Source organism: Mercenaria mercenaria, unplaced genomic scaffold (assembly GCF_021730395.1).
Source record: "Mercenaria mercenaria strain notata unplaced genomic scaffold, MADL_Memer_1 contig_2092, whole genome shotgun sequence".
Lineage (NCBI taxonomy): Eukaryota > Metazoa > Mollusca > Bivalvia > Venerida > Veneridae > Mercenaria > Mercenaria mercenaria.
The window spans coordinates 10,715-38,302 of record NW_026460128.1 but is presented as its reverse complement, the minus strand read 5'-3'; the positions used below and the strand labels follow the sequence as shown (position 1 = coordinate 38,302).

The following is a 27,588-nucleotide window of genomic DNA, read 5'->3' as shown; positions in this document are numbered from 1 at the left end:
AATACGAAGCACGATTATTTAAAGCAATGTTTTGTTTAGCATACTTCGGATTGTTTAGAGTGGGCGAATTAGTTGCCACAAGGTCACAGAATAAAATCTTAGAAATGTGTGACGTTAAATTTGTCAACATAGGCAATGCCGTACGAATAACTATGTTCAAATTTAAAACAAACCAGCGAGGCAAACCTGTTGTACTTAAAATCCCATGTGAGGATAATCCAATAGTATGCCCGGTCTGTGCACTTAAAGTTTACATTAGGGCTAAACAGAAGCAGCAAGGTCCTTTATTCACTCATGTAAACGGTTCTCCTGTCACAAGATACCAGTTTTCAGCAATACTAAAAAAGTGTTTATACCGTTCAAAATACAGCTCTGGTCATTTCCAGACACAGCTTCCGTATAGGTAGAGCTACGCAGTTAGCTAGCCTGGGAATACCGGATGCTGCGATAATGAGGTTAGGGAGATGGCGATCTTCTGCACTAAATTCTTATATCAGAAATTAAACTTTTAAATAATGATAATATAATTAAAAAAAAAAAAAAAAAAAAATCACATTTCTTTACAGACATATGGGTCATCGGGGATTCCATCCCTTATTGGGCCGGCTGCACAGCATTTGACATTGGAATGGAAAACTTTAAGTTGCAAAATATAACAGCTGCGTGGTGGTGCAAGAGAGGGATGAGTTTCGAGTCCTTTACTCACGCCCTACAGCTGCCTTCAATCTTCCGACACCAGCCAAAGGTGATTATTATTCATTTGGGGGAAATGACGTCACGAAACATTCTTTAAAGTGCATTTTCCAAATCATAAAAGATGCCTTTGACTATTTACATCGAGCTTTCCCAGAGGTTACTGTTCTGTGGATTGACATTTTACAAAAGATAAACTGGGGAGTCCATGAAAACTATATTAAAAACACTGAGAAAAAGAGAAAACGAATAAATCAATTTGGAAGGAAAAAAGCAACAAAAACGTTAACAGTAGACATTACAACACAAACTCCAGGTTTCTACCGCTCCGACGGAGTCCACTTGTCAGATGTCGGCATACATTTTTATCTAGATTCAATCCGTGAATGCCTTTTAACTACTTTATAAAGAATTTTTGGGAAATAAAAATATTAAGAAATCTTATGTTATTTTTATTTTGTGGCGGAAAATTCTTATGCTTGGAGGCGATCGAGGGTATAAGATATGAACAGGGGCATTAAATATCATATTTAAACTCTTAAACTCTTTTTTTTGCATACACATGAGTGTCCAAGCCTATCAGAGCTGTTAACTTTGAAGGCATTGGCCTCGTGTGGCTAAAACATTATAGTTTTTTGGGACTAGGTTGGGTTTAAGAACTGGCCAGAGCGAAAAGGGCTTGCCGTTCTTATAATAACTCCCCCGTTTTAATAGGAATTAATATTTCGTAGTAGGAATTACAAAACGTTGCGCTAGTGGTTCTATATTGGTACCAGTGGGGTACCTGGTGTTATTATGGTACTATTGGGGTACCTGGTGTTATTATGGTACCATTGGGGTACCTGGTGTTATTTTGGTACTAAAGGAGTACCTGGTTCTATTAAGGTACCAAAGGGGTACCTGGTACTATTTCATAGCACGAGAGGAGTGTGCTTGATAGGTATAAATAATCGGGAGCGCAACGGGGGTTGGTTTTCTTCATTATACGCCCTTGGTTGTCACCATGCATGAGAATTTTTCAATTTCAATAGCTGTTAACTATTGAAACTACCGCGGACATGACCATCTTACTCCATATTATCTGAAATGAATCTACTATGTTTGAATTAGAATAATGTTTTGGTTTAACGGATATTATTACAATTGAATAAATTGAAAAAAACTTATCACGGGTTGGTAATTTTATGAAATTGAATCTTAGAATAATAAGGATTAATATTCTCGATTAATCTAATTTATTCTGGTACAATTTCTATCTGAAATGGTAGTCACATGTATACGGAAGATATATATTTCAATCGACGCTTAGATCGTTTCCATGGATATCCTCGTGATATCTCACGGGATAGAAACTGGTATAAAAGGTCATGTAACCGCCACGTTGTCGCGCACAACCGATTTGTTCAGAAGTCGAAAACAACGTAAACCCACCCACCGCACTCTTGAAAGTTAATATTACTTTGGTTTAAACCCAAGCTTTATTTTTTCACTGTTTTAATAACGATTATGGCATATTCTGTCGCCCAGTTTGTTTATATATTTCAGTTCATTGTTTTACGGACATGAAGTACACATATGAGCCATGCAAGCTACCACACCAATTACATATACAGCTGAACTGCTGCGTAATTAGTGTTAATCAAATATGGAACAATACGGAACTGGATAGCTCACACAGATTGGAATTACTTGGTGAATATATCTTGTCTGCATAAACATTACAGTACCAGTTCAGTGTGGTTTGAAAGCCAGTCTTGTAGGTTTATGTGTACAAATTTGTTACAGTCTCAAGTGAATTATTCATTTCACGCGCCATGGGAATTATCACAATATTGGAACAATTAATGTGTAGCTTCATGTGTACTATATATATTAATACTGTAAAAGGTCATGTTCGTTGATTCTTGCTTTATACACGTCGATTGATATTATATGTACTTATGTTTATCATATGATTTAATCATCACTTTTTATTCATATCTAACAGCTCATTCTATTTTCTATTCCTTTCTTTGTTATGTCTGCGGAAAGTTCTTATGCTTGGAGGCGATCGAGGGTATAAGATATGAACAGGGGCATTAAATATCATATTTAAACTCTTTTTTTGCATACACATGAGTGTCCAAGCCTATCAGAGCTGTTAACTTTGAAGGCATTGGCCTCGTGTGGCTAAACATTATAGTTTTTTGGGACTAGGTTGGGTTTAAGAACTGGCCAGAGCGAAAAGGGCTTGCCGTTCTTATAATAACTCCCCCGTTTTAATAGGAATTAATATTTCGTAGTAGGAATTACAAAACGTTGCGCTAGTGGTTCTATATTGGTACCAGGGGGGTACCTGGTGTTATTATGGTACTATTGGGGTACCTGGTGTTATTATGGTACCATTGGGGTACCTGGTGTTATTTTGGTACTAAAGGAGTACCTGGTTCTATTAAGGTACCAAAGGGGTACCTGGTACTATTTCATAGCACGAGAGGAGTGTGCTTGATAGGTATAAATAATCGGGAGCGCAACGGGGGTTGGTTTTCTTCATTATACGCCCTTGGTTGTCTCCATGCATGAGAATTTTTCAATTTCAATAGCTGTTAACTATTGAAACTACCACGGACATGACCATCTTACTCCATATTATCTGAAATGAATCTACTATGTTTGAATTAGAATAATGTTTTGGTTTAACGGATATTATTACAATTGAATAAATTGAAAAAAACTTATCACGGGTTGGTAATTTTATGAAATTGAATCTTAGAATAATGATACTGTGCTCAGAACATCACTTTCAGCCATGTTGATTCAAGGTCATATGGTCAGGAAAAAAGGACAAATAGTGTTTTGTTTCTGTCTTAGAACATTTACAGTCTTTACCTGAAGGATCTTTGAATGACTTCAATCGCATATTGAGGCAGTATGCAGAACACATCTTTCAGTTCTGTCTTTAAGATCCAAGTGGTACATTGAGGTCTGATGTCAAGTAAGCAACTCTAGTCTGTTTATACAGGATCATACAGATTGTTCCAGGTGTCTAGTATTGAAACTGTGACACATAGTTTTGGAGCAGATATATATTTTTGTGCAAAAAAACAACAAATATCTAGTTACCAGCATATTTTGGAGGGTAAAGCTGTAAATAGTTTTAGGTTGCTCTTCATTTGCCAACAGAATTATTAGGATTCACAGGTCCATTTTACATTAGAGCAGGTCCTTCATGACCCACATGGGGTTAATGCCAGGTGCAAAAATGCCAAAGTCTACCGTGTCTATATTGAAGCTGAATTGCATGTGACCAATACAACCATTAAAATTTAGCATTTGATTTATTTGTTCACAGATGCCAAGTGCACAGTTAAATGATGGAAACAGCCAATCCTTGGATCTTTCAAATCCTACACCAGAGACTATTGGTCAGGTGAGCAATTTTTCATCTATACTTTGAAATTTCACTCTGTGCAAAGAAGGCCTAAAAAATAAATTCTTTGTTTCCGGTAACATGCTAAAAAAAATAGGGTAGGTAGGTCGGAATTTTTTTTTTTGGGGGGGGGGGGGGGTTATTAAGAGACTTCGGAAATTATTTTTGAGTCAAAAAATGAATACAAATAAGGGGGTTAAATGCCTTTAGAGCATTAGTAAGTTGATTTCTAATATCACTGACCATGTTTAAAGCATAAAAAGTGCAGTTTTGCAACTTTTTGTTAAAAAGATGCAAAAAATATTCTCCAAGGCCATAAAAAAATTTAGGGTCGGGCCAAAAATTTAGGGTAGGTCGGGATACCGGAAACAATTTTTTTTTTTTTGCTTAAATATAGAAGCATGGAGACCAATAACTCTTACAAAAAAACAGATATTTTATTTCTATCTAATACCTGATCAGTTCATGTGGGATAATTAAAATGTTGCTGAACTATTCTTTTCTACCTGATTGAAGTGAAAAATACAAAAATTGTTCAGTTTTATTGTCGTTTGTCAGATTGTGGAGTGCCATTGGCAACCATAACATAACCAATGTCTGCTTCTAGGTGATGAAAATAATTTGCACAAATCTAATCTGAGCAAGATAGAGTAGAAAACGATTGCCAAAGCCCAGTGGTAAAGGTCACACAGGGACACTTTATTTTTAGCTCATCTGATTTTTTGAAAAAAAATGATGAGTTATTGTCATCACTTGAGCGGTTGTCGGCGTCGGCGTCTGCGTCGGCGTTGCCTGGTTAAGTTTTATGTTTAGGTCAACTTTTCTCCTAAACTATCAAAGCTATTGCTTTGAAACTTGGAATACTTGTTCACCATCATAAGCAGACCCTGTACATCAAGAAACATAGTTCCATCTTGCTTTTTGCAAGATTTATTGCCCCTTTTGGACTTAGAAAATCAGTTTTCTTGGTAAAGTTTTATGTTTAGGTCAGCTTTTATCCTAAACTATCAAAGCTATTGCTTTAAAACTTGCAACACTTGTTCACCATCATAATTTGACCCTGTACAGCAAGAAACATAACTCCATCCTGCTTTTTGCAAGAATGATGGCCCTTTTGGACTTAGAAAATATCAGATTTCTTGGTTAAGTTTTATGTTTAGGTCAACTTTTTCTCTTAAACTATCAAAGCTATTGCTTTGAAACTTGCAACACTTGTTGACCATCATAAGCTGACCCTGTACAGCAAGCAACATAACTCCATCCTGCTTTTTGCAATAATTATTGCCCCTTTTGGACTTAGAAAATCATTTTCTTGGTTGAGTATTATCTTTAAGTCAACTTTTCTCATAAACTATCAAAGCTATTGCTTTAAAACTTGCAACAGTTTTTCACCATCATAAGTGGACACTGAACATCAAGAAACATAACTCTATCCTGCTTTTTGCAAGAATGATGGCCCTTTTTAGACTTAGAAAATCATGGGTAGGACAATATTTCTATTACACAGAAAAAAATCAGATGAGCGTCAGCACCCGCAAGGCGGTGCTCTTGTTCAGTCTTTTACTCTCTTAATATACAGTACACCCTATTACCTGATGTCCACCACGCCGAGGGATGCGACTGCCACAGAGGTCAGAAATCAATAACGATGAGTAGTGGTGTTAGTCTTTTGAGCTGTATTTTTTCATTTCGACTTTCCATGAAAATATTCTGGTGCAAGCATACTTGTAAATGCCATAACATATTATATAATTAATCCTGGTTGCCAACTTTGTGAAATAAAGAAGAATTCAGCTGTTTAAATTGGACGTTTATTAAAATTGATGCGAAAAGCATATTCAACGGCCCAATTCGAAGTGTTTACAAAATATTTTGATCGGATTTACCTCACACGTCAAACGATCAATCATCTGGGGATAATCCTGGCAAGTTTCAAGTCTGTCCGTACGTCTACACCGACGTTCTGACCCTCCAAAGGGACCAGGTATAGTCACGCATGATAAACTTTACCGCAGAGGGCATTTTTAAATGATGCCCATCCCGCCGAGGAGTCAAAATATAGGATACCGTTTACGGCAGAGGGAAATTTGGTGTAAAAACGCCTATTTTGGCTGTTTGTTGCACTTTTAAGACTTGGGAGGTCATGGAATTATTTGCAGTATGCATTGTTTATGCTTATGTTTAATAATGGGCGATTTTCAATGGCAAACACCGCTGTAACACAGTGTTAATCAGTCTAGATTGAACTTCTATCTATCTCCAACGTTGCATACTATCTGCTACATGTATAGATTGGTTCTGCTGCTGTAAATGTTCATTTTGTAAATTCATTTTCGTTTCAATTTCTTTTATGATGAAATATACAGAAATAAAGATATCTTAAGTCCTGGTACTTGCACTCTTGCAGGATTCAGTGTTGAAGTTATGGTTAATATTATATATTAAATCATTTTGCATTTATTATATACAGCTTTCATTTAAATACACATCAGATCATATAGTTTAACACAGTTTGTCGAGTAGTATATTTAAGCATATATATTTAAAATATATGAGAATTGTTTTTAAAAAAAATGCTAAGACACTGATTTGCAGCTTACGCTAGAGTGATTGACCATTTAGTTACAGGGAACTGGAAACAGATGAAAACATTTGGAATGCTGGATATAGGAAAAAACATATACTGAAGTGATTCCAAACGAAGATGAAATACTTATTTCTAGCGACCAGCGTGTGGGCATTTATCGAAGTTACAGGGCAAAATATCAAAATTGAATACATCTTTAAAGTTTAAAGAGAGATCGATCAGAATGAAATCTTCATTTCAGATAGTAACTCAGTAATAACAGGTGGTTTAGTTATTTCCAATGCATTTTGATAGATCTCTCTTGACATGACAATTCACTAAATGGTCAATCCAGTGTTAACTTCAAAATCATTGTTATTACACATGTATGCCTTCATATTTGGTTCTAGAATTGAATACAAGATAAATTGTTTAGAACATTTCTGTAAACGATTAATGAATAACAGCTTTATTTAGAACTGATCACTTGACTTATGCCACTGACAACAAATATATTTAAATTTTCTAGCCTAACTGATCTTTTATGTAGAACTATGTTACTATCAGTAGCCTCTTAGTTAAGTTAGTATGAAAGCTTGATAATGCAAAACAATTTGATATTTGATATTAACCTATATTCAACACTGAATCCATCAAGAACGCAAGTACTAGGATTTAGGAGTTCATTGCTGGCAGCAAATGTCTGTATATTATGATAAAAAAGAAACAAGAATGATTTTACAAAACGAAGACTTTCAGTGGCAAAACAACTCTATACATGTACAGTGTCAAATTGTATGCAATGTAGGAGATATATATAAATACAATCTAGACTGATTGCAAAACGATTTATCATTACACCCCCACAAAACGAAGTTTTGGGGTGGGTATATAGGAGTGAGCTTGGCGGTTGGTCGGTCGGTCTGTTGGTTTTTGTGGTTTCCGATGATAACTCATGAAAGGCTTGACTGATTTGAATAATTTTTGGTACACTGGTGTAACATCAAAAAATACAGGTCAAGTTCGAATTTGGGGTCAATAGGTCAAAGGTCAAGGTCACAGTGACCCTGAACAGTTAAACGGTTTCAGGATGATAACTTGAGAATGCTTGGGCCTATGATCATATATTTTGGTACACAGGTGTAACATCATGAAATACAGGTCAAATTCGATCAAAGGTCAAGGTCACAGTGACTCGGAAGAGTTAAATGGTTTCCGGGTGATAACTTGAGAACACTTGGGCCTAGGATCATAATTTTTGGTACACAGGTGTAACATCATGAAATACAGGTCAAGTTTGACTTTGAGATCTGTAGGTCAAAGGTCAAGGTCACAGTGACTCGGAACAGTTAAACAGTTTCCAGATGATAACTTGAGAAGGCTTGGGTCTAGGATCTTAAATTTTTATACACAGGTATAACATGATTAAATACAGGTCATGTTCGACTTTGAGGTTAGTAGGTCAAAGGTCAAGGTCACAATAACACGAAACAGTTAAACAGTTTCCGGATGATAACTTGAGAACGTTTGGGCCTAGGATCATGAAAATTGATAGCGAGGTTGGTTATGACCAGCAGTTGACCCCTAATGATTTGAGGTCAGCAGGTCACAGGTCAAGGTCACAGTGACCCGGAACACTTGAACGGTTTTCAGACAACAACTTCACAACGCTTGGGACTAGGATCACGAAATTTAATAGGGAGGTTGGTCATGACCAGCAGATGACCCATAACTATTTTGGGTTCCAAAGGTCAAGGGTCATTTAAACCTTTTCTGGACAATAACTTGAGAACGCTTATGTCGAGGATAATGAAACTTTATAGGGAGGTTGATCATGACCAGCAGATGACCTCTACTGATTTTGAGGTCGGTAGGTCAAAGGTCAAGCAAGTTCAGCTTTGACATTGGCTTACTTCTGTGACAAGGCCATATTGTGGGGGTATAATTCGTCACTCCTGTTACAACTCTAGTTTAATATAAACCGTAAATTCAACACTGAATCCAGCAAGAAAGCAAGTACCGATACCAGCAGAACTTACGATATCATTATTTCTGTATATTTAGTGATAAAAGAAACTGAATTAAAATTGAGTTTACAAAACGAAGACTTATAGTAGCAAAACAACATCGGATATAGATATAAGTTCAATCTAGACTGATTAACACCGTGTAACAGCGGTGTTCGCCATTGAAAATTTCCCATTATTAAACACAAGTATAAACAATGCTTACTGCAAATAATTCCATGACCTGCCAGGTCTCAAAAGCAAAACTAACAGCCAGAATAGACGTTTTTACACCAAATTTTCGTCTGTCGTAAACGATATCCTATATTTTGACTCCTCGGCGGGATGGGCATCATTTATAAATGCCCTCTGCGGTAAAGTTTATCATACGTGACTATACCCGGGTCCCTTTGGAGGGTCAGAACATCGGTGTAGATGTACGGACAGACTTGAAACTTGCCAGGATTATCCCCAGATGATTGATCGTTTGACGTGTGAGGTAAACTCGATCAAATTATTTTGTAAACACTTCGAATTAGTCCGTTGAAAATGATTATCACATCAATTTTAATAAACGTCCAATTTAAACAGCTGAATACCTCTTATTTTCGAAAAGTTGGGGACCAGTATTAATCATATGATATGTTTAGGCATGTACACGTATGCCTGCACCAGAATATCTTCATGGAAAGTCGAAATGAAAAAGTACAGCTCAAAAAAACTAACACCACTATTCACCGTTATTGATTTCCTACCTCTGTGTCCGAAGTTCGTGACTCGCCTAGCTCGGAAAGTATTTGATACAAATTGATGAAACCTTGCATGAGTCTTAATCATGATATGAACTTGCGCACCTCCTATTTTTCGTCTGGCTCCGCCCTCTATTTTCAGAGTTATGGCCCCTGAAATAGTCAAAAATGCACATTTTCACCTTGTGACATGCCTAGCTCAAAAAGTATTTGATATAGATTCATGAAACCTTGCATGAGTCTTAATCATGATATGAACTTGTGCACCTCCTATTTTTCATCTGGCTCCACCCCCTATTTTCAGAGTTATGGCCCCTGAAATAGTCAAAAATACACATTTTCACCTTGTGACACGCCTAGCTCAAAAAGTATTTGATATAGATTCATGAAACCTTGCATGAGTCTTAATCATGATATGAACTTGCGCACCTCCTATTTTTCATTTGGGTCTGCCCCCAGTTTCAGAGTTATGGCCCCTGAAGTAGTCAAAAATGCACATTTTCACCTTGTGACATGCCTAGCTCAAAAAGTATTTGATATAGATTCATGAAACCTTGCATGAGTCTTAATCATGATATGAACTTGTGCACCTCCTATTTTTCATTTGGGTCCGCCCCCTATTTTTAGAGTTATGGCCCCTGAAATAGTCAAAAATGTACATTTTCACCTTGTGACACACCTAGCTCAAAAAGTATTTAATATAAATGGTTGAAAACTCGCATAAGTCTTTATCATAATATAAACTTGCACACGTCTAATTTTTTGTCTGGCTCCACCCCTTATTTTTAAAGTTATGGCCCCTGAAATAGTAAAAAAATGCACTTTTTCACCTAATTATATATCTAGCTGAAAAAGTATTTGATGTAAATTCAGGAAACCTTGCTGGAGTCTTTATCATGATGTGACCTTGCACACTTAGCATTCTTCTTGAGAACCTTAGCTCTTATTACAGAGTTATGGCCCTTGAAATAGCCAATATAGTGGATTTTTTTGTTTGTGATGCTCATAGCTCAAAAAGTATAGCACCTAGAATAATGAATCCTTTTCATAAAATGTTTGTTGAGGCTATACCCCATTAAGACTGCAAACATTTGAATTATTGCCACTTATTTGTGACAAATGTACCAGTGGGGGGCACACCCTGTGTCCTACAGACACATTCTAGTTTAAAACTAGACTTCATATCCACTGGTCCGATTTCAAAGTAATTTCACACAAATGATCCTTATGTAACCCTCTGTCAAAGTTGTTCAAATTTTACAATTTGTCAAAAAACATGGCCGCCAGGGGACATGGTCACTTTTCCCTATATGTATATTTAAGTGGAAACTTGTATGAAATTGCTGGCCCGATTTTGAAATTATTTCACTCAAATGGTTCTTGTGTCACCCTCTGCCAAGATTGTTCAAATTATTCTGATTCCTTAAAAACAAAAAATGGCTGCCAGAGGGCGTGGTCTTATTTTTCCTATATATATATAGTGGAAACTTTAAAAATCTTCTTGTATGAAACTGCAGGCCCAATTTTGAAATAATTTCACACAAATTGTCCTTGTTTGATCCTCTGTCAAGATTGTTCAAATTATTACGATTTGACAAAAAAAACATGGCCGCCACGGGGTGTGGTCACTTTTCTCTTTTATATAGTGCAATCTTTGGAAATCTTATGTGAAACTGCTGGCCCTATTTTAAAATAATTTTACACAAATTGTCCTTGTGTGACTACTAAAATTGTTCAAATTATTTTGATTCGTCAAAAAACATGGCCACCAGAGGGCGTGGTCACTTTTCCTTATAAGTATATAGTGGAAACTTTAAAAATCTTCTTGTGTGAAATTGCTGGCCCAATATTAAAATAATTTTACACAAATTGTCCTTGTGTGACCCTCTACCAAGAGTGTTCAGATTATTTTGATTCGTCAAAAACATGGCTGCCAGGGGGCTTGGTCACTTTTCCCTTTATGTATATAGTAGAAATTTAGAAAATCTTCTTGTATGAAACTGTTAGCTGGATTTTAAAATAATTTCACACAAATTGTCCTTGTGTGACCTTCTACAAATAGGGGGTGTTCAAATTTTTCCGATTCGTCAAAAATGGCCGCCAGAAGGCATGGTCACTTTTCATCAACAGTTTCTTTAACTCATTAATACCTGCAGCCATATCTCCGCTTAATTACTGGTATCAATTTTCCGATACATTCCTGAGCCACTTATCAATTTATCTGCTTCGTATGCCTGTGGAGTTTCACTGATAATCAATAATTGATAAGATCTAGGCATCCTTTGATCAAAATTAGGGACAAACATCTGTTTATAAAAGATGAATAAAACTGAAATTTTCACAACTGATACTACAATTCATGATCTAATCAATAAGTTAAAATTAACTATTATTTTGATTTGCAAAATTGTTTTATAGGCCAACTGAAGTAACATAAATATAGAAAACTGCAATATTCAAGAAAGATTGGACATAGTTACATCCATTATTTGATTATTTTATATTTATTCAAATATCATCTGTTGCTAAACTTCAAAGCAAATGACATTATGAAAGAACAAAATTATACTTTATTTAATAAAATTAAAAATACTGAATAAAAAAGAAAGATTCTGCGGTATTATAGAATGAGAAGATAAAACAGGCAATACCTACAAATAACTTTCTAATTCCAATATTTAGTGATGACTATATTAAAAAACATGCTTAAATAATAAATATTTTGATTGTTTCGATCGCTTCTGGGTTTTATAAATCTTTAGAGTAAAATATTTTCATTGGTTGACTTTGACAGCAGTCCAATCTTTGGTACTCTTACAAACGTAAAATCACGTCACGCAGCATACAATACTATCAGGCGGATAGCGCATTTATGCGATCCTCGGCATACACGCCGTTATCTTTCGACGGATAAATACGACATGCGGTACTCGATAAGAGTTAAAATGAACGCATAAATGCAATCTGCGTCCTTAATGAGTTAAACAACATCTCCTCCAAAACCACTGGATAGATTTTGATGAAACTTTACACAAATGATCTCTAGGTAGCCCTCTTTCAAAATTGTTCAAATGGTTCCAGTTCATTGAACATATGGGTCTTTTTGGTTAAAAATAGTACACAGGTGAGCGCTTTAGTGTCAGTGACCCTCTTGTTTTTTTATTTCACTCTGCAAGACCAGAGTTATGGCCCTTGACTTTGTCAAAAATATGCATAAGGGCATAAAAGTTTGTGTCCTATGTATCTCAAAATGTACTATACCTAGAGTCATAAAACATTAGAGGATTATTTTATAGCTTGTGAAGTTGTACACCCAGTGGTGCTCTGTTTTGGATTACACACAGCTAGACCAGAGTTGTGGTAAATGGCTTAGGGAAAATAAACATTAAGTGCTTAAAAGTTTGTGTTGCATATATCTTAAGAGATATTTCACCTAGAGTCATGGAACAATGTACATTGACAGAAAATAGGGGCATCTGTGTCGTATGGACATACATCTAGTTCAAATTAAAAATGTCTCTCTGTTTAAAATGAAATGTTTTTGCAAAGGTGTCAAAGAAAGGTTGAAATATGGAGAACAGTAACTCTTAACAAAATACTGACATCTGGTCTACATTATTTTACATCAAAGACCTGATCAGTTTATGTGAGAGAGTTAACTTGCTGAGTAAGGTAGAGGTAAACATGGTGCTAATGTTGCCTTTACATTTTAATTTAATTTACATAATAGATATGAAACTATTTAGATTGTTTTAATGTCATTTGCTGGATTCTTGGATGCTAGCTCAAAAGTAATCAATGTTTGCCTCTGTGTAATAATAAAGTATCAAAAATTATTACATGACTCCTTATATAAATTACCAGTCCGTAGTTTGTACTAATTGACTGGTCACTATTCATCACATATTTGCTAGACTAGAAAAATGAATATACGAAATTGGTTTCTAATGTCATGGGGAAGGGCCTCTGGTTTCTTTGGCACTGCCCTTCAACTTGATATTGTAGCAGAGGAACAGGTTGTATTTTTGAAGCCAGGCTGAAGTTCTTTAGTTTGTATCATATAATGAATGCTATTAGTTTCTCCTTGAACATGTTGAAGTACTAGTATTTCTTTTATAGAAATTTTAAGTTAAAATATAGTTAAGTGAAAATGTGGAGAGAACAAATTGTATTAATTAGTACTTTTTTAACCCACATGAGTGAAAATCTTATGTTTCTAGGTAACAGTGTTGAACAAAGGAGCAACTGTATGGCAGGATGATAAATTGTCTGTACCAGCTTTAGCAGATTTACAGGAAATAAATAGTCTGCTAGGTGGTGACTGGAGAAATCTGGCGCTGGTTATTTCAACTGATGATAATAGTAAGATGATCGGTATTCCCGAAAGAGAGGCAAAGCACAAAGTCATAATACACTTTGCAGGTGCAAGAGATAAAAAGAGGAAAAACTTAGAAGTACCATTTGATGTTACTTTAAATGACCTTGTTACTCGGATTGAACATCTTTTATCTGCTGATATTCATTGGTTATGCCTAGCTTATTGTTTAGAACAGGAGGAAGGTGACCAGCTGATAACCAAAATTTTCAAAGAACTTCCTGATTTTAACACATTTTGGTCTGCATTTTCCATGCCACATTATGACTTTGGATCTAATGTTGAAGAAAGTTATCCACAGAACGTGAAACAAGCAAAAGATAACAACAGAATCTTAATGGATGAGTTAAATGCACTAAAGACAGAAATTAAATCACAAGACAAAAGTGCTGATCTAGCACAAAATGACAGAGAGTTCAACAAGTTCTGCCGTTTTTCATTAAAAGAGACCTTACAGAAATATGCCACATCTTCAGGCAGTAAAGACCTTTACGAGAAGTTTATACAATTGTCAACAATAAAAATTGAGGAGAGAAAATGGGAAGCATATTTGAACGGGCTTGGTATCAGTCAGTTTAAAAAAAAGAACCCAGCAAAGCATAATTGCATTACCTATGGTTTAGAAAATCTTGACTTATGCGGGGAGAAAGTCATTGGAAAGAACGATTGTGTAGGGAGTTTAGGATGGCCACTAGTAAATAGAGATGGATACAAATGTCATCTTACAAGTTCTCATGTTTTGTTAGGTGAAAATAGATTAAAGGTATTAAGCAAAGAAGAAAATGTAAACAAAATGGTAAAACTAGAGCATACATTTTTGTGCCAAAAAATAGGAATAGGGTGTGATCTAGAATGTTACTGTTTCTGTAAAGAAATGATTGGCGTGATCAGTTCTGGGTGTTACAAAATGGGAAATAATGTATCTGCTGGGGTAGAAATTGTAGTGATTGAAAACAGTAAGAAGTATAGGTTATCTGATAATGATATTCGAGCAGGATACAGATATTATCACTGGAAAATGTTTGGATTTCCTGATACATTGAATTTTAGGTGTCAATTTTGGAATCGTGAGAATATTGAAATGCGAATGGTGGTGTACAAATTAGGACACGTTACTGGTCTAACAAAGGGATGTCTTACAAGGAAAGAATCCCTTTTTGAATTTCAGCATCCATTTAGTAAGGATAAAAAAAAACCTTTATTAGTAACACTTCATAATCAATATGAAGTTGCTTGGGATGGTCCAGAGTTTCCTTTCTCTAAAGAAGGTGATTCTGGGGGTCCAGTATTTACAGTTAACAATGAAACTGGGGAAATTACAGCTGTAGGTCTACTGACTGGAAATAATGTGAAAAAGGAGATATCTTTTGTTACTCCACTAGATCAAGTGCTCGAGATTGTCGGCACTCGGTATAGTCTTAAAAATTTTGAAATAACACTGAAGAAAATACAGTCCAACCTGCATTAGGCAGCCAGCCAAGGGATGCAGCCAAACTGGCTGCTTAAGCCAGGTGACCGCTGATAGGAGGGGCAGCCAGTATATGTACATGTATATATTTTCAGTCAGGACTTTAGCCAATTTCTTTTCATTCTACTCTTATCATTTTACCAGGATACATCGACGTGCCTTCACAATATGAATAGTCTTCTTAGCAATAAACAACTCGGGCATGTATATTACAACAAAAAATAGATTTTCCAATATCAAAACAACTTTTGTTTATGATTTCGCCATTTTGGTAAAGGGAAACTACTCTCCGCGCTTGTTGTCCACGCTAAATTATAAGACTGTCGTTACGTTCCGTAAAAGATCGAGTGGTCTATATTTATTTCAAACAAAAATAATTTCATATAAATTTAATTGTAGTTTGATGAAAGAAATATAAAAAAAAATCACAAATATTATGATTCTAAGTAAAGATCGAGTAATATATCTTTAACCGAGATCAAACTGTGAACAACAAAATTGACACGAGGTAACAAGCTAATTTCCGATAATTACTGGCCATTTGACCGTAACAATTTTTTTGTTATCAGTTTAAATTGAGAAGCTCATGTCATTTTGTTGTTTTCAAATATCAATAATAATCAATAAATTTCCTAACGATAACTACCGATTAAACTGCGAAAAACAAGTGTAAATTATTTTTATTTTCTATTGTGTTTGATTGGCGATTAGATTTTATTATCAAACATTACAACATCTAAAAATAATTTGAATTAACACATCCACTTCTTTTAATCAGATGTCATCATTTCACATCAAATGTACAACTTCGATCTCCATGTATTGTCTGCGGGCCACTTGATTAACTTGGGCATCACATGTCTGTCAGCGGTCGTTAATATCTCGTCTGCTGCTATGGACACGGCTTGCAGTTTAGCTACCTGTTAAAATCCAGTTTTAATCATAGCCGAGGGACTGACTGCTGACCGTCTAATGCAGGTCTCTTTTAGGCTTTTGGCGGCAACCTGAGTGGCCGCTGGCCGCGGACAGCAGGTGACCGCCAAATCAAGGTATAAAATAGAGGGAATTTCATCGGGGGCGTCTCAAACTGGCCGTTAATGTCAGGTGACCTCCGAATCAAGGTGACCGTTAAGGCAGGTTAGACTGTACTATGAACTGAATTAATTAATAAATATTTATGTGCTTTGAACATTTTCCAGTGCATCTAAACTGTTTGGAAAGGTATTAACCAATTCATTACATGTTGTTTGTAGAACAAATTTCAGAATAAATATCAAGTACTTTTTGTCATGCAGTGTATTTTTATAACTGTACAGTAATATATAATACTGAGGGCCTTACAGAGGACAATGAAAAATTGTCCAACTTTATCTCATTTTCTATAAAATCAGTTCATTTACATTGCTGAGAATACCATTTTGCATTTTTTGCTAAGGAGAGAGTTCCATGTTGACCAGATGAAACTGATATCATTGGGCTTGTAAACTGGTATAGAAAAGATAGCAACTTTTTTCATGAGCTGGGACTGTATTAATTATAAGTTCTTAGTCAGAAATTCAGACATTCTTTTGTGGCAAGGTATATAAGATTTAAATGAAAATTGTGCAAAATGCCTGTCTTGTATAGCTTGAAGATTCGTGATTTCAAAGACATTACTACAAATAAAAAAGTTTAAATTAAATGAGATGTATCCAGATACACAGACTTTATGATAGAAAGAAACATCTGTAGAACAGCTAATGCATTCTGTTTTATTTAAGATTTTTCTTGTGTGACAAAAGTAACAGACACCTTTTCTACATGTTTTACAAAGCATCACTAGCAAATGGAAGTATGTCTGGGGACATACACTTTTTATAGCAAACATTATATGATTGGAATGTAATTAATAAAATTATAATAGTATTGGTGTAGCTAATGAAAGTCTGTTGACATAGTTTGATTATATGCCATGAAATATAGATCTCAGTGAAACCAATAGAAGGACATGAAGCCGTCTTCTCAGATCACCTGAACACAAGGTGCTCAAAGTAAGCTTTTCCCATCACCCAATGTCTGGTGTCTGTGGTCCGTTCATTGTCCTGTCAATAATTGCTTCAAACAACATCTTCTGAACTACAAGGCCAGTTTCAACCAAACTTTATAGGAAAGTAATTTACACTAGTGTTCCATTGGTGACCCTTTACAAAGGTTGTTCAGATTATCCAAGTCATGAGAAAACAACGCTGTAAGTGCTAAAAATAGAAAAATAGGGTCTGATAACTTTTCCATATATATATGGTTGAAACTTTAAAAACTGTCAGATTTTGAAATAATTTCACAATAACCACCTACCAAAACTTTCATATTATTCTGATTTGTAAAAAATGGCTGCCAGAGCTGAAAATAGGAAAATCTTTCAGTGCCATTTCCTCCCTGAATCACTGGCCAATTTCACAGACATGTTCATTGGATGACTTACTATGACTTGCTACTACCATTGTAATATGTCAAAATAAGATATGGCTACCAGGGGGTGGATCTTATTTTGCTTTATATGGGTCTATGAAAAATCTTTTCCTTGGAATCTACTGGCCAGTTTCAAAATAATTTGGCAGACTTGTTATACCTGTTAAAGCTGTGAAACTCTAGTGAGTGATACAGGCTCATTATGGACTCTTGTTTCCGTATATTTAGCAGGTTCACAGTATTATGGCATGGGAACTGAGAGGAATCCGCATGCCTGGTATTATAGTATTTGTGTCACTGCTGAAAATTTATGTTTTGGTGTGTCTACAGTCATTAAATTTTACTTTTGATCTTGCAGAATTTTTATTAATAATTATTGATTCTGTTTACTTATAAATATTGTTATGTACAAATAGTCATTAGTACATGTGTAACTAAATGTTGATATAAAACAGCAGCATTTTCACATTTGTTTTATTAAGTCAGTATATGCCATACATTTTTCAAGAAAAACATATTTTAAATTCCAGGTTTACTAACAATTTAGGAAATTGAGGCAGTTGAGCAGGTAGATATAAACACATCTATTATTTATAATTGATACCAATGAACACGGCAATCATTCTTACAAGGATCTGTCAGTAAATAAAATGTTAACATTTTCTTGATAAGTAATAAACATGTTTATATTGAACTGCTAAACTGACTTGTTTTCCTGAGTGATTAGTACATGTATTTGTTAAGATGTTCTTATATATATTTGTACATACATTGTTCAAAGCTCTGTTCATGACTTTTTAAGCCCCAGTTTACAGGGATATTCCAGTATTTTTATGAAATAAATTATTGACAATCTATGCAAGTTTACTCTATCAAATAAAGGAAATTTTGCTGTGGTAGTCACGATTTGATCGTATGTGATTTAGCGAAAATGTGTGACAAAGTGCCTAATGAAGAAACTGACAGTCAGACTTTTATTATATTACTTTTTATGCAGTAAAAACAAGTAACTGAAAGAGGAATATGATATTTTATAGCTATTTTCCAGTATGTTTTAGTCTGGCATTATAAAGTGATTCAGATTAGCAATATCATGAAAGCTGTGAATGCATGAGCCAGAGTAAGAAATGATCTATCTGGTTTAACTGTGTACTGGATGTCAGTAAAATGTTAGAAATATCATTACTATAACAATTTGATGAATATATATTTTTTCTTCCATTACTCCACCTATATATTTGTGTTGCTGCTTGTGTTGGTCAATTAGGTTGATGTAGATTTACATTTATTTGGGACCATAAAGTTTAGATATTTTACTTTATATTCTATATAACATTTTAGGAGCCTGTGGGAGAGACATGGCTGGACTATTTTGTGTATGTTTTTGAATTATTTTTTACGATTGTAATTTTAAACACTTTTTTAGAATAGTCAGAACAATAATTGAGGGTAAAATTATAATACGTGTATATAGGTATATTCAATACAAATCAAAGTATTAACTGTCATTTGCTAATTTGCTGTTATTATGCATGCATATATCCAAGTAGTAATTTTGTTTCAATTGTGAAAGTGCAATGAATAGGATATGCTGTAAATATTCTAAGTAAAGTTGGTATGGTCTGCTTCACTGCTTGAAGTATATTGGACTTTTTACCTGCCTTCAAAACATTGTTTTGTACAATAGTGCTACTTAAGTTACTTTGCATGTTCAGTTTATTTGTCAAATTGTCCAGATGTATTGACCTGGCACTCGTGAATATTCCGTATGTTTCCATAGATTAATTTTCGGTGTTTGAATCTAGATAACGCTATAACTATTGAACAAACAAATATACATTTATTAATTAACATCATCATTTTGCATGTGCTGATATATCTGTGTGGACAAAGTGTTCAGCTAGCAATTTAGGGGATATGTGTTTGAGTCCTCCCTCTGTCCACATAATTTTTTTCATTTCATCTGTAAACTTAACAGACAGGAGAATTGTCTCACTTATCGTGATAAATTGTTCGTTTATTGACAAAAATACTCTACTGTTCAACATTCTTCTACGTACATGTCAGTAAACTGATCTACAAAATGGTGGCTGATATCTTCAGGACCAAACAAGTGTTGGTTCATTCAACGTACAATTCAAGGACCTCGCATCGGTACACAAGAAAAATGATGTTTCATAAAATATTGTAAAAATAAAAGTAATAGTGATTCTATTATATTACACTGAATATAAAAAAATAGTCTGAACTGATTTTGAACCCATGGTAATGTGCGTAGAAGTCAGGGAGCATACCACTATGCCACTGTGCTAATGGTTAACTATACCAGTTATTTTTAGCTCGACTATTCAAAAAATAGTCTAGCTATTCTACTCACCTTGACGTCTGCGTCACACCTTGGTTAAAGTTTTGCATGCAAGTATATATGGCTATCATTTAAAGGCATATAGCTTTGAAACTTATTTTTTCTTTTTCTAGGTCAATTACCAACCTCACTGGGTCAAGTCCCATAACTCTGACATGTATTTTGGCCAAATTATGCCCCTTGTGGACTTAGAAAATCCTGGTTAAAATTTTACATTCAAGTTACTATCTCCAAAACTAATGCAGATATTGAATTGAAATTTCACATGTGTCTTCGGGGTTATGAAACTAGTTGATTGCTTTAAGTCCCATAACTCTGACATGCATTTTGGCCAAATTATGCCCCCTTTTGGACTTGAAAAATTCTGATTAAAGTTTTGCGTGCAAGTACAAATGGCTATCATTTAAAGGCATATAGCTTTGAAACTTACTTTTTTTCTAGGTCAATTATCAACCTCACTGGGTCAAGTCCCATAACTCTGACATGTATTTTGGCCAAATTATGTCCCCTTTTGGACTTAGAAAATTCTGGTTAAAGTTTTACATGTAAGTTACTATCTCCAAAACTGATGCAGATATTGAATTGGAACTTCACATGTGTCTTCAGGATTATTAAACTAGTTGATTGCATTAAGTCCCATAACTCTGACATGCATTTTGGCCAAATTATTTCCCGTTTGGACTTAGAAAATCCTGGTTAAAGTTTAGCGTGCAAGTACATATTGCTATCATTTAAAGGCATATAGCTTTGAAACTTATTTTTTTTTTCCTAGGTCAATTACCAATCTCACTGGATCAAGTCCCATGACTCTGACGTGCATTTTGGCCAAATTATGCCCCCTTTTGGCCTTAGAAAATCCTGGTTAAAGTTTTGCGTGCAAGTACATATAGCTATTACTTAAAGGCATATGATTTGAAACTTATTTTGTTTTCTTTTTCTAGATAAATTACCAACCACACTGGGTCAAGTGCCGTAACTTTGACATGTATTTTGGGCAAATTATGCCCCCTTTTGGACTTAGAAAATTCTGGTAAAAGTTTTGTGTGCAAGTTACTATCTGCAGAACAAATGCAGATATAAATTTGAAATTTCACATGTCTTCGAGGTTATAAAACTAGTTGCTTGCATCAAGTCCCATAACTCTGACATGTATTTTGGCCAAATCATGTCCCCTTTTGAATTTAAAACTTCTGCTTTAAGTTTTGCATGCATATTACTAACTCCAAAACTAATACAAATACTGCAGGGAAAATCTACAGATATGTTAACATTTAGGGTAATATTCCTACTTCTGGGACAATGATTCGAATAGTCGAGCACTGGCTCTCTTACGGACAGCTAGATATTTTCAGGATACAAATACATGTATCGCGTACAATAATGAAAATGCCCGCAAATATTCGCAAAGATTTAATGAGTGGCAGATCAGTACTTACGGACAATATTGGTGTCATATATATATATATGACATTTGATCCACATTTTTAGCTCGACTATTCGAAGAATAAGTAGAGCTATCCTACTCACCATGGCGTCAGCGTCGGCCTCACACCCTGGTTAAGTTTTTCGTACCAGTCCACATTTTGAGAAAGTCTTTTGAGATAAAGCTTTGAAACTTTCAACACTTGTTTACCATCACCATGTCCAGTTATAGGCAAGAGTATGTAACTCTGTCAAGTATTTTGACTGAATTATGGCCCCTTTTGACTTAGAAATCTTGGTTAAGTTTTTCGTACCAGTTCATATTTTGACAAAGTCTTTTGAGATAAAACTTTGAAACTTTCAACACTTGTTTGCCATCATTATGTCCAGTTGTAGGAAAGAGAACATAACTCCATCAAGCATTTTGGTTGAATTATTGCCCCTTTTTGACATAGAAATCTTGGTTAAGTTTTCGTATCAGTCTACATTTTGACAAAGTCTTTTGAGATAAAGCTTTGAAACTTTTAACACTTGTTTACCATCACCATGTCCAGTTGTAGGCAAGAGTACATAACTCCATCAAGCATTTTGGCTGAATTATGGCCCCTTCGGACTTAGAAATCTTGGTTAAGTTTTTCGTAGCAGTTTATCTTTTGTGTAAAGTGTTTGACATATGGTTTTGAAACTTTTATATCTTGTTCAGTATTATAGTCTCTATCAATAAGCAAGAGTACATAACTCTGTCATCTTTTTTGCTGAATTATGGCCCACATTGAACTTGGAAATTGGTTCTGTTTTCGTATATGTCATGTTTTGTCAAAACTATTTGAACTGTGGCTTTGAAACTTTTAACACTAGTATATCAACATGATTTCCATCTGTAGGCAAATGTACATAACTCTGTCAACTATTTTGACTGAATTATGACCCTTTTTGGATTTGGAAATTAGTTAAATTTTTCATACAAGTAACATATAACTTAACATATTTGCCATCATGGTCATACATTGCCATTTAGTGCAAGACTAATCGAAATCCACAAATACAGGAACATTTTTTGTTTATTCCATTTTTTTCTTTTGTCTGAAAATCTATGGAAATATTTTGACCCCATTCTTCAATCAATTCTTCGAATAGTCGAGCGCGCTGTCATCCGACAGCTCTTGTTGCTTATATTGTCAACAAAATAGATGACGGCATATAACATTGTTTAGGTAAAGACAGTAGCTGATTAAAACCATGTAAAATTTATATATTCTCTACCTCTCCTAGTTCCTAACATGACACAACATGATGATTTTATTCATCATTTCAAAAGCATCTTGTATACTTTTCTCCTTTCAGAATGTTGTATTTATATTTTGCAGCATTAATTTGTAAACATTCATAATGTTTATACATTTATACCAAAGGCTATTTTCACAAAATAAAATGTTTATCAGAATTTGAAAGTACATCATTTTTACCCAAAACAAAAATGTTTCGAGATATTTATATTTGATGTTGTTGTTGTTATTTTTGTATATTTTATAAAGTGCTATGCAAGTGATCTTTTTATGAAGTTTATATACGAAAACTTTAAAGGTGAATTGAGATTTGTGGAGGTCAATGAAATTTTAAGAAATGTTGTGGATTAGTTTGAAACTGAGAATGAAATTGGTGAATGAACATTTACACAAAGTCAATTTCTGTGAACAGACTTGAGATTGAAAATTGTTATTGAAATCAAAAGAAATACACAGGTTTCTTTTATGATATTTTCTCAGAGATATGAGAGTTAGAGGATCTCGTATGCACACAGACATGTAGTACTTGTATATCCTGTTATAAACAGCCTGTATCAACTTAAAATCTCAGAAAATTTGGGTGAGTTATGGCTCTGGATTTATAAAAAAAATGCCATATTTAAACTTGTTTATACCCTAGCAGCTTCATTTCTTCCTTAATCTTTATCAGATTATAATATGTATGATGGTCATGTTTCATGACGGACTTCATTGCTGGAGTACGTACCATCTGCGTGATGGTCCTTGAATTGTTAGAAATTCTAACATGGCTCGATTTGATTGCCAGTTAAACAAAGAAGAAATTCAAGCTCTGTATATTCTGCGATAAACAACACTTAATGCACAGACCGGTAAGAAAGCATTATGACGTCCAAATGCCACATGACATCTGGTCCATTACTACTGGAATAAATGAAGCCCAGCATATTTTTTACCAAAATATTGCAATGAACGTGTAAGAATGAAAACAGTTAAGGCCTTTTTTGTGATTTGTTCTCTTACTTACCATAGTTCATGGTTCAGATGCTTAGATTAAACAACCAGTGCTAACGCCCTCGTGGTTCAATTCCTGGACATCTGAAGTCTAAACCGTGATAAATTAGATGACATACACCTTTAAGGCCTTGATTATTTGTTAAGTAGTGTATTTCACATTAATTATTAACACAGAGGAGGCCACATTTGTTAGGCAGCAGTCTTTGTATTTTGGTACAACATGTACTTGTAACATGTGTAAATGTCAAGTTCTGCTCAACCTGGGGCTAGATGGCATGGACAGAAGCTTGCATTTCCACTGCCATCCATGAATAAGCTCAATCAGACCGAGCCAGCAACATTTTCATTTATGTTATGTTGGGCGACCTGTGGTTTTCTACTTCTTCTATTTTACATTAAATGTATATGGCCGCAATATATATATTGTATGGGTTTGATGGTGGGCAAGATTATTTAAATAACACTAGAGGAATGGTCTTTGAATTTGTTGAAATTGCTAGGTTTTTCAATGGTCTGTAAAAGTAAATCGAAGGCCACATTTTTATAGCAAACTTCATGAAACTTAAACAGAATGTTAGCATTCAAAACATCTCATACAAGTCTAATAATGGGCAAGATTGCTATTATACCACCAGGGTAATGACCCTTGAATCATCATATTTCAAATAAATACAGAGACTTAGTTCCTTGAACAAACTATGAAGAATGTGAACAGGTACATGATTACAGACATTTTAAATAATGGATAAAATCACTCAAATAACGCCAAAATTATGCCCTTTGATTAAGAAGTAACGATTTATTTCACCTTATCCAAAATATTAGCGACAACGATTTTTTTAGCAGTCCTCTTTGCAGGATTCTTAAGTAGTACCAGAGTTATGGCTCTTGAATTAGTCAAATTTGGCATATTTCATATTTTAAGCTCAAAACAGATCCACTTTTTTACCAATATTCATTACCGCAATAACTGATGAAACGTATTTTATTGTGTGCAAAAACTAGGCTGTGATAAACCTTTTTTCAGTGCTGACAGTTTATGTGCTTTTAACAATCAAAAACAGAAAAAAAGAATAATTATTCAAGTTCAGTTTTGATATCGTAAAAGAGGTTGGCAGATAATATGTTTTAAACAAGCATTAAGGATAACATGGTGTAATAGGCCTCAATTTCACCCAAAGCGTACATACAACTTGATAATGTAAGCTTTAAAAATGTCAAACGATAGAAATAAGGTGCATACTGACAAGTTATATAGTGACAGAAGTTTTCAAAAATTTCCTTTAGATAACCTCCCCTGATAATTTTAGTTTTCATGAGTTATCTTCCCTGAAAACTAGAAAAAAAAAAAGATTTTCTCCTTTTCCCTACGGGGAATTTTAGATTTCTTTTTGATATTTGTATCAGAATCATACAATGCAGCTTTCTACTCGAAACTCAAGTTCAGATTCTCATAAAGAAATTATATATTTCCCATAGGCATCAATGTTAACTTCAATACCGATTATCTCCCCAAAAAATGATAAAATTTGAAAAAGCTCTCGGTGAAAAGTTTCTAATTTTGAATGTCTTTAAAGTGACCAAATTTCATATAAATATTACCATCCAGTTACAAGATATGAAATATGGCTATTACACCATGTTATCCTTAAGAAGAAGAAAATATTAATATTTAGTTATTTTGCCCTTCAGTTGACTTTTTTGTGACAAGGCATTTGCGTAGTAAGGTGTTGTTGCTGTTATCCAACAGTCATATTACTATGAAATGTATGTTAAATATTTTGTAAGATGAGAACATGATTATCTCAAATATTGCTCATCGTAACTCCGTGGGAACAACATATATCATGTCAGATATACAAATACCATGCCTGATATATCTGGGATGTTTTATATTTCAAGCTTGTGTGCCTTACAGTATTTTGTAATTCTGAGACAATCATGATTAATAAATTGTTTTTACACTTCTTGTTACTGTTTGTTTTTAATTTGAATGTGTAAAATGCAGACTATCCACCTTCCTAGTGCAATGTGTCTGTAGTATCTACTACCATCCATGCTTGACCATTCTCTACTGCAAAAAGAGTTAAAATAGAAAATGAAAATAATAATACAACTCCTTATGCACAGCTTGATGGATCTCAAATACCTCTTTATCAGTTGCTGATAAAAAAAGAGAGAATAAATGACTTTCAGTGATCTAACAATAAATTCGTTAAAAATACTCCTTTTGAAGTAGTTTTCATATTTGGTTCTGGTTGCCTTTTAAGGTACATTCTATAGCCAAAATATCGACATTTTAGTGCTTGTCTTTACAACCATTTTGCGATTTTTTACTGAAGAATTACATAATTTGATGAATGAAATGCCTATTGAAAATGATTTAGCTCTCCTTTGAAGTGTATATCTTGAAAAACAAATGCCAACTTGTACCCGAAAATCCGGACAGAAGACAGAAAAAAATATTTTTAGGTGGTCATATTTTTTCAAAATCGACAGCTGCTACATTCAAGCATTATTCTGCCTAAAATTGTGACCAAAACGTACCTAGATAATATATCTACTTCCTGCGAGCAATCAATTTTTAAATAATTTTGATGAAAGTGCCTTTTAGAGTAGATAATTTCAGATAATTTTTCTTTTTTCTTTTTTTCATGCAGACATCATCATTTCACAACTAATTTGAGATAAACATGCGTATCTATGACAAAAATCCATAATATCATTACAAGGGCAATACACATAAAAGTCAGATGTGTCAATTTTATTTTTAGAAACGGTTGCAGTCACAAAGTAATTGACAGAATTAAATGTAAATTTCAGCATATTTTTCACACAAAAATGTGTTAGTGCGTAGAAATGTGATCAGGCTGAGCACATGGTCTTATGGATTTCATAATTTTCGGCGCTTAACGTGAAAACAGTTAAAGCACAGGATTCACAAACATTAAATTTATGCTTAAATCTATATGCTATACATTATGCATATAATTATAATTCATGATAATATCGCATATGGAAGTAACTGGAATAAATTTGGACTATTTCCTTCGGAAGTTTACATGACTGTCCTGTCAAAAGGCCTCCCTCGTGTTTACATATTTTGACAGGTCGAGTTGTTCTGGGACTAGGAACAATGGTAAGTGCAAAGCTACATAGATTTATATAAATTAATTATTTTTGCAACGAGTTCAAAGTAAGGTTGATAATCAGTCGACTCTTTTTCAAGATCTGAAAATGATTTGCCTTTTTTTTGGGCGGAGAACATGCATATCAGGCTTGTATCACTGACCATAAAATTTACAGTGTTTTTGGGGTTTTTTAAGGGGAAATAGCTAAAAAAATTTTCCTGTTTTCCCAAATTCAAAGAAATGAAAATAGGGGTTTTTTTTGCAGAATATCGACAGAAAACATCTTTTTTCTTAAAACTTCAGCTTTTAAAAAAAAATCATGTTTTTTTTTCCTCCCCAAGCCATTTTTTCCCATATGCGCAAATTTTGGGTGTACAGGAAAAGCTTTGGTTTTTTTTTCCTTTATTATTTTAAAATCCTTTTCTTAAAAATTTTTCCAAGATTTTTTTTAATAAAAAATCAAAAATTTAATGGTTCTCCTTTAAAAACCCCTTCATTTTTTAAAATTACTATCAAAATTTTTTCATTCACTGCTTTTTACATATGCATTTGATTTAGTTATAGGGGATAGCTTTATTTTACTTTTGATGACAAAATGAAAAATAACACAACAAGCAAATATTTAAAATGAAAAGGGGCAGAAGTCCTTTTTTGCATGCAAGTAAAAAATTATG

General features: G+C 34.3%; 1 protein-coding gene across 3 annotated transcripts in view; it reads left to right on the top strand.

Annotated features, from left to right (window-relative positions):
- The window catches only part of LOC128552157 (uncharacterized), a 49,167-nt gene extending 23,414 nt beyond the window's left edge, over nucleotides 1-25,753 (top strand). For 2 of the 3 annotated variants that reach the window (XM_053533178.1, XM_053533177.1), the window contains 3 exons: nucleotides 567-2,385; nucleotides 4,025-4,102; nucleotides 13,644-25,753. In XM_053533178.1, coding sequence (XP_053389153.1) covers nucleotides 4,025-4,102; nucleotides 13,644-15,266 — 1,701 coding nt within the window. In that variant the 5' untranslated portion in view covers nucleotides 567-2,385 and the 3' untranslated portion in view covers nucleotides 15,267-25,753. The remainder of the gene's footprint in view (nucleotides 1-566; nucleotides 2,386-4,024; nucleotides 4,103-13,643) is intronic. The other variant, XM_053533176.1, reaches the window with a different exon arrangement.
- Nucleotides 25,754-27,588: the final 1,835 nt, after the last annotated feature.